A 15,653-nucleotide genomic window follows, 5' to 3' on the forward strand; every position below is an offset into this window, starting at 1 on the left:
CACCTAGATGGCTCAGTAGGTTAAGCAGTGGCCCTTGGCTTGGGTCATGATTTCAGGATCCTGAGATCAAGCCCCACATCGGACTCCCTGCTCAGCAGGGAGTCTGCTTCTCCCTCTCCCTCTTCTGGTGTGCTCTCTTGCTCATGCTCTTTTTCTCAAATAAATAAATAAAATCAAAATAAAACAAAATAAAATAAAAATACAATTGTTTCCAATGGTTTACACTGAAGAAAGTGCAAACATTAAATATCTCATTTTATGGCTTAATGCTTCTCAGGGGCAGAGGCCAAGTCAGGCCAAGACCCTGATTTGAAGTTGTCTATACTATGTTGAAAGAGGCAGGTAAAACTCGGTGAGCACAGCTACTCCTCATGTGATTGCAGAGAAATGCCCTCACAGTCAAAGGAAATGAAAGCAAGGTTTTGTTTTCCACAGAGACAAAAATGAAGAAGAAAAATGTTAATACTAAAAATCATGATAGTACATCACAGTGAGGAGAAGGCACATTCATCACTGCTGATGGCAGTGTAATTAGTAAAAAGGCTTGCTTGATGATTTTCTTCTCCACATTTGTCAGGAGTTAGAGAAACGTTCATCTCTTTGACCCCGGATTTTCTCTGTGGGGTTCTAGGAGAGTGTCAAGGAAGAAAAAAAAGGCCTGAGTTGACATACCTTCCTTAATAATTCGTTCAAAATGACAATAATAAATAACTCATGACATGTCCATGTCATGGAAAATGCAGTTATTAACGTGAATACCAGGTAGTTTATTTTTTTAACTTAAGGTCTGGAATTGGTAAAAAAAAGGAACTCTTTTTACCTTTCCACAATGCTCAGCATTGTATGTGTGTTGAAGGGGAATAAAGACAATGAAAATACTTGCTTTACTAGAAGATAAAATCCTTTGCCAATATCTCTACATATTTCATTTATACTTATCTTCTCTTTCTACTAAAATATATGCATTTTTAAAAACTTTATACGTGTGTGTGTGTGTGTGTGTGTATGGACAGATGATGGGTAGATGGATGGATAGGTGGATGGATGGACAGATATAAGTTTGTGGGTGCTGGGAGAAGAGCATGGAACCTGGCTGTCAAAACTGATTACCTTGTAGAGGTGGGATATGTGAGGAGAGATTTTTTTTTCTTTATTACCCTTAGAATAGGGGAAAGTGAAATAAAGAAATTTTAAACATAAGGAGGGGAATAAAAAAGGACATTCTTTAATTTTAGGAAAAAATAAAGTTGAAAAGAAAAGCAGTAATTACTACTACTAAACTGTATGCTTAAACATAGTTAAAATGCAATAAACATAGGAGTGCATGTGTCTTTTCAAATTAGTGTTTTCTTTTTGTTTTAGGTAAATACCCAGTAGTGGGATTACTGGATCATACAATAGTTCTATTTTTAACTTTTTGAAGAATCTCCATACTGTTTTCCACAGTGGCTGCACCAGTTTGCATTCTAATCAACAGTGTAAGAGTGTTCCCTTTTCTCCACATCCTCACCAACACTTGCTATTTCTTATGTTTTTTATTTTAGCCATTCTGACAATGTAAAGTTTATATCTTATTGTGATTTTGATTTGCATTTCCCTGATGATGAGTGACGTTGAGCATCTTTTCGTGTGTCTGTTGGCCGTCTGTAGGTCTTCTTTGGAAACATGTCTATTCAGGTTCTCTGTCCATTTTTTTATTGGATTATTTGTTTTGGGTTGTTGTGTAGTGTGTGTGTGTGTGTGTGTGTGTGTTTGTGTTGAGTTGTTTAAGTTTTTTATATATTTTGGATATTAACCTCTTAGTAGTTATACTATTTGCAAATATCTTCTATTCACATGCTGTCTTTTGTTTTGTTGATAGTCTCTTTTACTCCGAACCTCTATGTTTATTGCAGCATTATTTACAAGAGGAAACAACCCAAGGATCCATCAATAGATGAATGGATAAATAAGATGTGGTGTATATGTACAATGGTGTATATGTACAATGTACTCAGCCACAAAAAAGAATGAAATCTTGCCATTTGCAACAACATGGATGGATCTAGAGGGCATAAAACTAAGTGAAATAGGTCAGAGAAAGAAAAATACCATATGCTTTCATTCATAGGCAGAATTGAAGAAACAAAATGAATGAACGAAGGGAAAAAAAGAGACAAGCAAAAACCAGGCTATTAAATACAGAGGACAAACTGGTGGTTGCCAGAGAGGAAGCAGGTGGAGGAATGGGTGAAATAGATAAAATGGGATTAAGAATACATTTATTTTGATGAGCACTGAGAAATGTATAAAATTATTTAATCATTATATTGTATACCTGAAACTAACACTGTATTAATTATACTTAAAGTTTATAAAAGTTATCAAAATGGTTAAGATGGTAAATTTAATCTGTATTTTACCATAATAAAAATTCTTTTTGAAAAAAAAAGAAAGAAAATCATGCCTTAAGCATTTATAGCTAGCAAGTGTCTGAAGAGTTATTGCCATTTTTCCATGGCAAACATGTTTCTATCATGCAGTAGTACTTAGCATTGTTAAACAGTAGGAACACAGTAAACAGAACATATTATCACATGTTGTAACAACAGTGATATTCTTAAGACATTAGATAGTATCCTCAGATCTATTTGAGACAGCTACTAGCTATTTGAGTCAGCTAATAAGAAGATAGTGTCTCTTTATCATTGAACAACAGTCATTTCATGTTTACCAGGGGAATGGAAAGATCCAAAGTGCTTTCTTTAAAAAAAAAAAAAAAAATCCAGGTCCAAAGGGCATAAGGGCAAACCCTAAGACACCTAGCACACAGGATAATAACAGTAACAGCCAACATGTAGCCTGTGGTTGCTGTGTGCTGGGCACTGTTCCAAGGGCTTACATTCCGCACAGCATCCCTATGAAGCAGGTTCTATTATTTCTCTGTTTTATAGATGGGACAGTCAAGTACAGGAAATTTGAGTAACTTCCCCAAGGTCTCACAGCCAGTAAGGGCAAGAAGATGCCAGAGAACCTGAAAGTGGATGCACAGACCTTCTCTCCTACTGGAAACTTGTGCAGGCAGCCTTTCCCTTCCATTGTATTTCTCGTGGGTGGCCCCTCTGCATAAACTGTGCTCCCTACATCCCTGGATTTGCCCACACTGCCCTCTTACACACCCACATCCTCCCATTCTTCTGCCATTTAAACCCCACTTCCTCCCAGAAATTCTCCCTGAACACAAAGTCACAGGCACACCTTCTACTCTAAGCCCCACAGACACACAGTGCATCATACTTCCTCTACTCAAGCCTCCCCACAACCCCGCAGATCTGAATGTCAACTATTCAGGGCCCGTCCAAATGTTCCATTCTCTAACATGAAGGGGTCATCAGACTCTGTCAGTACCTCCCTCTCAATTTACCAATGAAGAAACAGAGGCCCGGAGAGGGAAGATGCTTGCCCAGAGTCCCACAGCCAGTCAGAACTGGAATACCTCACTCATTCTACGACTACTCTGACACTCCTCAGAGCCCAGTGGGACCAGCACCCCGTGGATGGTGAACAATGTTTTCAGTAGTCTTCCTGGAGAGCTTCATCCCCTGGGATGTTGCTACCAGTTAGTTCCACAAGCTTACTGCCTCGCAAGAAATTTGTCAGCCTGGGAATTAGGTTGGCCCTCAGAGGTGGGAGGGCTGCTGTGTCAGGCCAAAGAGGACAGAAGAGTCAAAGGCTTTGGAACAAGGAGCAGAAATCCTCTTGTCCTGGCTCCAGCTGGGCAGGGCTGAGATCCTAGCATCTCTGACTGGGACTATGGGCGACAGAAGACAATACTCCTGAAGCCCATCAAGGGCAATTCCATAGGCACTCCCTGAGCCTGTCTCCTGGCGGAAATCTGACGGCAACTCCAGTCCCTCCTCCCTCCTTTGACTTCTAGGTCAGGTGGGACCTCTGGGGCTGAGGTGGGCCTGGGGCTCGAGGAAGGGCTTTGTGAGTCCAGGCTGGGAGACTGGGCATCAAGGTCCCCAGCTCCACCTCGCTGCTTTCCCCACAGCTGGATCAGAAGAGAGAGCTCTTTCCGAACAGGCAAATCACAGTGAGGTCCCAGCTTTAGGGGTGATGGTTGCAGCTCAGTATATCTACTGAGGAGAGTTTCAGAATATATTCAGGGAGAACTTCTGGAAGGATGTGGGGTTTAAATGGCAGGGAGAATAGACCAGGGTCCCTGGCTCTATGATTGCCAACAAGCCCTGTCCCTCTCAGGCCATTAGCACCCTCTTAGAAAGAGGCAGAACCCTGAGAGTATCTTCTGAGTACAGTGAACCGGCACAGGTGGTCACCACATTGAAGGGTGTCTTTCCCAATTCTGGATTCCTGGGCTCTTTCATTCTCTCTCCTTATTCAGTCTCTCTAGAAGGGTAGGAGAGAAGCCATGTTGGATGAGGGCTGAGGGGGCCTCATGGAGCCAGCGGGTGCAGAGGCCATTCTCCATGAAGCTTCCTGGTTAATTAATTAGTGAGTGGCCCCCTGTGCTCCCAGCCAGCAGGCCACTCTTCTCACCCTTGGCTGTTGAGGTAAATCTTCTGTCTTCACTTTCCCCCTGATGGTAGCAAATCAGCCTCTGGTATCTGGTGTGGAGAGCAAAGCCCATTGTACTCACAGGTAAGAGGTCAGGCAGGACACTTGCTGGTACAGAGCAGAATAATCAATGGCAGAAAGGCAAGGAGCTAAAGCAAGGGAGAGAGGGTGAGGGAGAGAGAAAAATGAGACGTACCTGCCAATACCTGGCAGAGAGGATGAAGAAATGCACACGACAAGGTAGGGTTTAGAGCCCTGGATTTAATTCCTGGCTCTGTCCCCGGATTGCTGAATGACTTAAGGCACAATATTCTCTAGGCCTTGTTTCCCATTGTTGACATGGCTGCTGGGTTAGGTGATCTTAAAATTATTGCCAGTTGCTAATACCAAGATAGGAAGATGAACTCTTTGATTGTGTCTTATTCATAAAGCTCTGAATGCCTTCTCTGCCTGGTGTTTAAGTAGCTGCTTGACATAGAATAGATAAAGCAGGTAAGATTGCTGTATAAATTATTAAAGAGAAATGAATAAGAAATTGGCAGAGGGAAACAGAGGAAGGAGGAAGCCCTTGGAGGGGGAAGGACTCCTCTTGGATTAAAACTGGTTGAAGAGAAGGCTGTTCTGGATGTTACTGAGAGAAGAATCTGGGCTGACCAGGAAGAGACTGGAGTCGAGGAATTGGATACAAATTCTCAGGACTGAGGGTTACCTGAGGGGCTTAGTTGGTTAGGTGTCTGACTCTTGATTTTGGCTCTGGTCATGATCTCAGGGTCATGAGATTGAACCCCACATCTGGCTGTGTGCAGGGTTGGAGCCTGTTTAAGATTCTCTCTCTCCCTCTGCTGCCCCCCAATCCCCTGACTCATACCCTCAAAAGAAAGAAAGAAAGAAAGAAAGAGAGGGAGGGAGGGAGAGAGGGAGGGAGGAAGGAAAGAAGGAAGGAAGGAAGGAAGGAAGGAAGGAAGGAAGGAAGGAAGGAAGGAAGGAAGAGAGAAAGAGAAAAAAAGAGAAAGAAAGAAAAGAAAAACTCCCAGGACTGAGAGTGCTGGGGGCCAGCAATGGCTTCTCTTATTTGTCACTGCCCATGCCCCACTCTGATAAGGCAAATGGAGACCTTTGGCAAGAGTGAGAGGAAGGAGGAAGCTGTTGGTGTTTGTGTGTTGACTCCTGCTGTGTGGAAGAATCCATGGAGGTCTCTACATCTCTGGCATTTTTGGGTATAGGGGTCTACGCCTGGGTCTTTCCATGTCCGTGGCTTGTATATCTATGGACCGATCTGTGTATATGTCTACACCTCTGTTTAATGACTGTTATCAGGTGTCCAGGTGTGCCCATGTGTGTCTATTCCTGTCCTGGTGGTGGGTGTGAGTGTGTCCTTGTCATGTCCATGTGACTGGGTTTATCAGGATATGTGTATGTCTGTGTGCAGGCTCATATCCCTGTACTTCTGTGTCTTGGTGCATCTAAGAGTTTGTTACAAAGGCGACCTCTTCTACAAGCTGCCTGGGAAATAGGGTTTCTGGTTCTATATCCTAAGTATCTCTGCCTCATTCTGTGACCTTAAGTAAGTCCTTCCTATCCATTTCAAAGCAGACACCTGTCATGTGTGATTAAATCAAAGCCTGTAAGAAGGGGCTCTGAATAAACTATAACAGCTCTGCATTCAAGAAAACCAGTCCTGGGAGCACCTGGGTGGCTCAATGGGTTAAAGCCTCTGCCTTTGGCTCAGGTTATGATCCCAGGACCCTGGGATCGAGCCCCACATTGGGCTTTCTGCTCAGAGGGGAGCCTGCTTCCCCTTCTCTCTCTGCCTGCCTCTCTGCGTACTTGTGATCTCTGTCTCTCTGTTAAATAAATAAATAAAATATTTTTTTAAAAGAAGAATTTCTTATTAAAAAAAAAAAAAAGGAAATCCATTCCTGGGCCAGGCTTTCTAGGGGAGGCAACGTAAAATTCAGTCAATTTATCTCCTATCACCAGAAGTATTAAGGGCTGGGTGGCAGAAGAAATTGACATTTATTAAGCACAAGAGATGGAGGAAAGAGGTTATTGTGCGGACTGGAGAAGTTAAGAAAGGATGGTGTCGGGGGAGGTCTTGGAGAAGGCAGAGCCAGAGTTGGGTATTGGGAAAGGGTCGAAAGAGGTTTTGGGTGGGGAGCAGTGTATAGGAAAGGAATGTGAGAAAGGTGTAAATAAGGGACAATGACAATGCTGACCTGCCTACAGTGAGGTACAGGGAAGCACGTGGAAGCAGTTGGAGCTGAGACCACCAGAGAACCAAGTTGGAAAGCTCTGGCTGCCGGGCTCAGCTGTTTGCGCTGTCCCTGGCGGGCAGTGGGAGACAGGAAGGGCCATAAACTGAGCAGAAAGAGCGTGGGTCCAAGAATTCCCAGCATCCATATAGCTCTGGCTTTCTCTCTTTCTAAGGCTGTCCTACCCCACAGAAAACACACCAAAGTCTCTGGATGAAGATGGGTGAGAATCCATCTGTTCTGAAGACTGGGGACCTCTGGGCAGGAGGGAAATCAGCCCACAGACTCTGTGGACAGCACTGAGGCCTGGCATGCAGCCCTTCAGGTGAGAGAGCCCAACTTTCCTCTGCTGTCTTCCTGACTGGGGTCCTATCTTCCTCCCTACCTCACTACATTGTGCCTTACAGCTGTAGGAAGGAAGAAGCCACATGTGGGCTCTCTCCACCTACAAAACACCTTTTTCTGCCTTCCCATTCTCTCCCCCTACCTGAAATTCTCTTCCCAACCCCAGTTCAAACCTCACCTCTTCTTTGGAATCCTGCCTGAATCAGCCAAGTACAGGAAATTACTCCATCTTTGTTCATACATACATGGTGGAGTGCTTATTATTATGCACAGCTGGAGATCAAGGACAACAGCTGACCTGCCTTTATAATCCTAGAGACCAATACAAAACCTGACCCAAAGCAGGTACTCAACAGTTAGGTGCGAAGTGTACAGTTGAGTACTACTCCCAGGGACTCCACAAAGCCCAACCCCAGCAAGACCACTGTGTCCAGTTCCAGTTAAGAAACACACGGACAAAGCAGAGAGTGACCAGAATGGAAAAGGACCTGGAAATGAGGTCCTATACGAAAGAGTCTAAGGCACCAGGGGTATTTGGGTTTGAGAAAAGAATACTTAGTAGACTTAGGATGGGTTTGTTTTAACACTGTATGAAAAGCTGCACAGAAAGGAGAGTAAACATTTAACCCCCAGTGGCCAAAACTGTGACTTGTAGAAAAGTTACAGGGAAGTGGGATTCAGCTGAGATTAAGAAAAACATCTTTAAATAACTAACAGCGGACTGGATTGCTTCTAGTAGCCTCGGGGAAGAGGTAGAAGGCATCAGAAGTTGATGGAAAGGGAACCGACTTCTACTAAGTGTTCATCCTCTGCTACATGCTTATACATATATTACCTCATTTAGTCTTGGCATCAGTCATGCAGAGAGGAATGATTAGTATTTCCACTTTATAGATGAAGAGAGTGGAGATGAAATGAAGGTAGGTCTATGTTTACAAAGCCAATCAGCGTTAAAACCCAGGTGGCTCTGACTACAAAGGCAGTGACCTTTCCTGTACATCCCACAACTGCCCACTTGGAGGTGGGGAGGGAAGTTCAGGGGCTCTGCGAAGCCCTGCACCTCACGAGGAGATGGACAGGAGAGGTGACACGGTCCTGGCTCTTCTCTACTTTGGCTTTTTGCTGGGGAAAATGGTGGAGGTGGCATAAGCAGATGACTCCCTGGGACAACTAATGGGTGACAGTGAATGCAGAAGAAATGAATGCAGAAATGTAGAAGAAATGAAAAAATGGGCTATAGGCTTTATCCGGGGTTTCTCCTGGGAAGCGACAAGAGTGGACACTGCAGGTTGCCCATCTTCTCCTCTCTTTCACCTTCCCTTCCCTCTTTTTTCTCTCATTGCTCTTTAAAAAGCTTCATTCAACAAATACTGCTTGGGTGAACTTTGTGTTTAGGTCACTGGCAAGACAGAACAAACCTCAGTGACTTCTTGCAAGGAACATTCCTGCTAAGAACTCACTGAGTCTGCTCTCTGGGATCTCATCAAAGCCTGGCCCTTTTTCCTGGCAAAGTGGTAATAGACAAGGCCAGTAATAGAACATTTATAGAAACTTTAGAGCAATGGGAGAAAATATGTTTGAAGGAACAGATTGAGTGGGGAACAAAATGAGTGCCTTGTTTCTGAGATCATTGAATCACTTGGTTAACTGAGAAACTTTGACATTTTCTGTCAGCTGAGGTCAGAACAAAGACAAGCCTTGCCCCAGTATCATATATGAATTTTATCTTCTTCGTTCTATAACTTCTCTACCAATAACCCCACACAACCCCTTCCCTTGTCTGGATGCCTCCCCCTTCCACACCATAACATGTCTTTAGTATCAAACTCTATTCATTCTCCAAGACCCAATTCAAATCCCATCTCTTCTTTACATTCTTCCCAGACTCCTCCGGCAGAATTATTGACTCTTACATGGTTCATGAAATTAGTAAAGTGTGAAACACTGCAATCTGCTCTAGGTCAGACAGTAAGCAAAACTAGGACTCACTCTGTTCCCCAAAGTACCCAGCACAGGGGTCAGCAAACTATGTCTTACAAGCTAAATCTGCCCCATCTGCTTGTTTTGTAAATAAAGTTTTATTGGGGCATAGCCATTGCCATTCATTTACATATTATCAATGGCTGTTTTCCTGCTACAATGGCAGAGCTGAATACTTGCGACAGAGACCATATGGTCCACAAGCCTCAAGTGTTTACTCTAATATCCTTGACAGAAAAGTTTAATAATTCCTGAGTTAGCACACAGTATGTGGTGAATAAATGAATGGCAAATGCCATAAGGTGTTTTATGAAGAAACTTTAACTGGTATTCAGATGTCTGGGTCCCAATTCTGCCTCAGCTACCTATTTGACTAAGCAAATGATGATAGATGATAGGTACATAGATAGTAGATAAGTAGATGGGTAACATTTTTGTGCACTGGGTGGTGTGCTAAGTATTTTACATTTCTTTTCTTTGTTATTATGTTCACTTAGTCAGCATAGTACATAGTACATCATAACTTTTTGTTGTAGTGTTCAACAATTCAATAGTTGCATAGAACACCCTGTGCCTTAATGCCTATCACCCAGTTACCCCGTTCCCCCATCCCTCTCTCTTCTGTAACCCTCAGTTTGTTTCCTAGAGTCCAGAGTTTGGTTTGTCTCCCTCTCTGATTTCTTCCCATTCAGAGTTCCCTCCATTCCTCTGTGCCTCCATTCTATTCCTTATGTTCCACATATGACTGAAACCATATGAAAATTGTCTTTCTGTTTGATTTATTTCACTTAGCATAATCCCTTCCAGTTCCATCCACGTTGAGGCAAAAGGTGGGTATTCATCCTTTCTAATGGCTGAATAATATTCCATTGTGTATATGGACCACATCCTCTTCATCTGTTGAAGGACATTTCCACTCCTTCCACAGTTTGGCTATTGTGGACATCACTGCTATGAACGTTGGGATGCAGATGCCCCTTCTTTTTACTACATCTGTATCTTTGGGGTCAATACCTAGTAATGCAATGGCTGGGTGGTAGGGTAGCTCTATTTTTAACATTTTCAGGAACCTCCATACTGTTTTCCAGAGTGGCTGCTCCTGCTTGCATTCCCATGAACAGTGTAAGAGGGTTCCCCTTTCTCCACAACCTCACCAACACTTGTTTCCTGTCTTGTTAATTTTTGCCATTCTAGCTGGTGTAAGGTGGTCTCTCCTTGTGATTTTGATTTGTATTTCCCTGATGGCTAGTGACGTTGAACATTTTTTCATGTGTCTGTTGGCCATTTGTGTATCTTCTTTGGAGAAGTGCCTTCAATTTCTTACCCACTTTGTCTTTACGACACACTTTGGGGGTAGCTAGTAGTATTTTCCTCAAGGAAAGAAAAAGAAACATTCAGAGGGGTCACACCACCTGAGTGGTAGAGACAGGTCTCAAAATCAGATCTGATTTACTTCCAGCTTGAAAGCACCCAAGGCCTTAGGACACCCTTCTGAGATTCCATTTCTTCATAAAACGGGGGGAGGGGGGCGTTGTGGTTTCCAAGCCTTTGTAGCAAGCAGAGGTTTGAAAATAGGACACAAACCCGGACATGCAGAAGCCTAGCTAGAGGTGCCAGAACTTAGGCCTGCTCCTCCTCTGTGCTCTCTGCAGCCCTGCCTGTCCCGCTGCTCCATGGCCCTGGCCAACTTCACACCAGCCCCGGAATTCCTCCTCCTGGGCCTGGTGGATGGAACTGACACCCACCCCCTGCTCTTCCTGCTCTTCCTTGGTGTCTTCCTGCTCAATGCGCTGGGCAACCTGACCATGGTGGTGGTGGTGAGATCGGATGGGGCCCTCCGCTCCCCTATGTACTATTTCTTGGGTCACCTAAGCCTTGTGGATGTCTGCTTTACTACTGTCACAGTCCCCAGACTGTTGGCCGGCCTGCTCCACCCAGGCCAGGCCGTGTCCTTCCAGGAATGCTTTGCCCAGATGTACTTCTTCGTGGCTCTGGGCATCACCGAGAGCTACCTGCTGGCAGCCATGTCATATGACCGCGCGGTGGCTGTCTGCCGCCCCTTGCACTACCGGGTGGTCATGACGCCCTGGCGCTGCACAGCGCTGGTGGCAGCGTCCTGGACAGTGGCCCACCTGCACTCACTGCTTCACACGCTGCTCATCTCTGCTCTCTCGTACCCATGCCCTGCCCCTGTGCGCCACTTCTTCTGTGACATGACCGTGATGCTGAGCTTGGCGACCTCGGACACGGCGGCCGCGGAAACTGCCATCTTCTCCGAGGGCCTGGCCGTGGTGCTCACCCCGCTGCTCCTCGTGTCGCTCTCCTATGCTCGCATCCTCGTTGCGGTGCTGGGAGTGCGGTCAGCGGGGGGCCGGCGCCGTGCCTTCTCCACCTGTGGGGCCCACCTGGTGGTGGTGTCGCTCTTCTTTGACTCTGTCCTTTCTGTCTATTTCCGGCCATCATCTGCCTACTCAGCCCGCTACGACCGCCTGGCCAGCGTGGTCTATGCAGTGCTCACACCAACCTTGAACCCTTTCATCTACAGCCTTCGCAACAAGGAGGTCAAGGGCGCCCTAAAAAGGGGACTCAGGTGGAGGGCTGTGTCCCAAGAGTTGTGAGGGCAGTTCCTGATTAACAGGCATTTCAAGAATAAGAACAATTACAAAAGAACCTCTCCTCCCTTTTCTAGCTTTGCAAAGCATTAGCAGTTTTGATCCTGCAGCATCTTATTTATGGTTAAATTAAAAATTAGACCTGAAGCAAAGGTGGCAATATGTTTATTTTACAGGGATGGGTACATAGCAATAAGCTAAATTCGTTTCCTCATTGTCTGAATGTTTAAAAAATAGAGATTACTTTTAAATTTTGGAAAAGCGAAGGGAACAATCAGGGTACTAGGGAATGAGTCTTGTAGCTTCTGGAGAGGAAGAGGGAAGAGTGTGGCTGGCAGCAACCTAGTGGATGGAGAGGAAACCCAAGAAGCAGTGTAATAAGGTTTTTTAAAAGAGTTCCTTTTTGTTGTTGTTGTTTGTTTGTTTTTAGGGGGACAGGGTGCTGCAGTGTAGACCACACCATCTTCAGACTCTTTTTCTGGAAACTTAAGGGAAGATGTAATTTTTATAAAAATTTTTTAAAATTCTATTCCCTAGATAATATATCCATCATTTTCATGGCAAGAACTCACAAGTAGAAATAAAGATAAAATTCTTCTTAACTATCATTCAATCCGATCTCCACCTTTATCCCAGTTACCAGTTCAATACCTCCTCCACCTTTCTCTCCCTGCTTTCGACACATAAATAGTAGTCTCTCTCTCTACATATTCTGCAGTTTCCCTTTTCATGAAATAATAGTGCAGGAAATCTTTTCTTATCCCTACAAATAGAATTTCTTCATTTTTATCTTCAGTTTAACCAGCCCCTTATTGATAGTTATGCCTTCCCAAGGTTTCACTATTACAGTAGTGTAATGATATCCTTGTACTAAAAATAATAAAAGATAACCTTTAGTGAGGACTAACGTAAGTACTCTACGCATATATTTCCTTTAAACCTCACAAGATTCCAGGAGGAATATATTATTATTCTCATTGCACAAGAGAGGAAACAGGCTTAGAGAAACCAATTCTGTTAGACTCAGCAATGTCTTCTTTCTGATTCTGAGCTCTGACTTGAGCTGCTGCTATATGGTCTCCTCCCTCATTATCCTAATAGTCCCTAGAGATACACTAACTCTCAATTCCATCTGCACTCCATCAGTGTGTGTAAGAACTTTTCAGATCTTCATGGCCTAACATGGTTGAGAAGATTTGCGTTTGTGTGCATGTATTTATTTATTTATATTTATTTTCAGTGTTCCAAAATTCATTGTTTATGCACCACACCCAGTGCTCCATGCAATACATGCCTTCCATAATACCCACCACCAGGCTCACCCAAACCCCTACCTCCCTCCCCTCCAAAACCCTCGGTTTGTTTCTCAGAGTCCAGAGTCTCTCATGGTTCATCTCATTTGTGTGCATGCTGAGATAGAGACAGAATTTTAGACTCTCTTCTGTAGACTAGCGCTGTCATGATATGGTGGCCCCATGCATTGGTAGGCCCTTCTGCAAAGGGCCTTCTCCAAAAATACCTCCAAACAAGTTGGGAAAGTTAACTATGCCCTTCGATATCCAAAAGTATTGAAAGATAAAGAGTATGGCCTTACACTAACATCTGAACTCTCCTTAGAATAACTATTATTTTATGTAGTTTTCGAAATGGTATTCAAATGCAATTAGAAAAGAGAAATAACAGAACTAAGTATTTGAAAAAATATTCATACTTATCAATACTGATATTAGCTTTGATTGTGTATCTTCAGTGCTTAAATATTTAATTGAAAATCCTTATTAGCAAATAAAAGAGAATTTAGTAAGGTGGACTACTGTAAAATTGATATACAAAACAATCAGTAACTCCTATGTAAAAAGAGTACTTGTCTAAAAACACAATAGTGACCCCCCATTTTTTATACATTTTTTACATTTTTACATTTTTTTAAAAATGTAAAATACCTAGGAATAAATACCTAGGAATAAATGTAGAAAGCAATATACAGCAATATACCAAATTAAGAAGTGTACAGAATTTAACTGAAAAATGAAAACTTGGAGTAAATGGAAAGATATTTGTTATTTATAGTTTTTAAGACAACTGTATAAATAGCCAATTCTAATTCATAAATGAATGTAATAATTCAAAGTAACTCCAGTTAATTTCCCAATAGTTTTTTTTTTTTAATTGGAATTTAACAAAATAGATCTAAAGCATATCTGAAAGGAAAAATGTCAGGAAAGTTTTGGAAGAGAAGAATATACAGGAGGGCTTGTCACATAAGGTACCTAACATATACTGCTATAGATAGAATGACGTCAATATAATAAGTCCAGAAATGAATAAAATAATAATAATATAATAAGGAGGTGTACATGAGCCTTAGAACATTATAAAATCAGTTTTTCACATCTGTGAAGGTGAAGACAATAAGGAAGGGGGGAAGAAAAAAGGGGCAGTTGCCCTTAAAATTTTGGGTGGATCGAAGTAGAGATATAGAAACTAAAACTGCAAGAACTAGAAAAAATAATGAGATAATAATAATGATGGTAATGATAAAATAACATTAATTTGGGGATAGAAAAACCTTTTCCAAGCTTGTCAAAGAAAAAATATATATCAAGAAATAAAAATCCACTTAACTTGTCTACTTTGAAGTTTATGATCTTAGTGAGGGAAAAATGCATCACTACCAAAGTCAGAAGTTGAACAGACTGAGGGAAATGTGGTTTACAAGATAGGTAAAGTGGCATCACAAGAAAAAAGAAAATTGACTTAAGGCAAAGGACGTGCTCAAATTACACGCTCAAGGAACAGTAGTTAATATAAAGAGATGTTTGACCTCATTGATATGTATAGAAATTCAATTTAAAAATAGTAAAATCTCGGGGTGTGTGGGTGGCTCAGTAGGTTAAGCAGCTGGCTCTTGATTTTGTCTCAGGTCATGATCCCAGGGTCCTGAGATGGAGCCCTGTCTTGGCCTCCTCGCTCAGTGGGTTGTCTGCTGGAAATTCTTTCCCTCTGCCCCTCCCCCTGCTCGAGTTTTTTTTTTTTTCTTTCTCTCTCTCTCAAATAAATAAATCAATCTTTTAAAAAAATAGTAAAATCTCATGTTTTGATATTAGGTTGATAAATAATTGGAGAACAAAAAATCCAGTGTTGAGAACATGTAAAGAAACAGCTATGCTCATTCACTTTTGGAAGGAATATACGTTAGCAGAATTCCTTGGAGGCAATTTGGAAACTTCTACCCAATTATAACATGTTTTTGATCTAGTAAGCCCATTTCTAAGAATGTGTCCTTAGAATCAGAGCACAAGTCCACAAGAAAACATATGGACCAGGCAATAAAATTGAAGTATTGTTCAAAATAATAAAGAACTGAAAACAACCCAGATTATTTAAATAAGTTATGGTTGGTTAATGCATCCATTCAACAAAACACTATACAGATTCTAAAAGGATTATATGTCTTTATATGAAATAATGAACTCAAAATATATTTTATGTAACAACATAAAAAAATGGAATGCATAATTTAATCTCACTTATTACATGCAAAGTTAGTCTTTGCATAGAAAATATCTATGCATATTGAATATTCCCCAAACTTTAACTGCCTTCATGGGGAGAGCAGAACTTTGGGGAACCCTCACATTCTCACTTTATTATTTCTTTCTTTATTTTTTGGATAATTTTCACTGAGAATGTTTTCTTTTTGTAATCAAAAATTTTTGAAGAAGAAATAAGGTCAAAGTTGGAATTATTAGGAAGACTTTTTTTAAAAGGTGAGATTTTTAAAGGCATGCATTAATTTCAAGACACATATGAAAATGCATTCAAATAAAATCAATTACTATTCTACATTTAGTAAGTACAAGGCACTGAACTCATCATTGAAGAGATTAGAGAGCACCTGTCTTCA

At 42.1% G+C, this 15,653-nt stretch overlaps 1 protein-coding gene across 1 annotated transcript; it reads left to right on the forward strand.

Annotated features, from left to right (window-relative positions):
* Positions 1–10,807: 10,807 nt before the first annotated feature.
* LOC111158793 (olfactory receptor 1L4-like) lies at positions 10,808–11,752 on the forward strand. The gene has a single exon (XM_022521047.1). It carries the CDS (start codon positions 10,808–10,810, stop codon positions 11,750–11,752), a length of 945 nt encoding a protein of 314 aa, XP_022376755.1.
* The last annotated feature ends 3,901 nt before the right edge of the window (positions 11,753–15,653 follow it).

The sequence above is a fragment of the Enhydra lutris genome, unplaced genomic scaffold, assembly GCF_002288905.1.
Source record: "Enhydra lutris kenyoni isolate GAN:26980312 unplaced genomic scaffold, ASM228890v2 scaffoldscaffold63, whole genome shotgun sequence".
In the NCBI taxonomy this organism is placed as follows: Eukaryota; Metazoa; Chordata; class Mammalia; order Carnivora; family Mustelidae; genus Enhydra; species Enhydra lutris.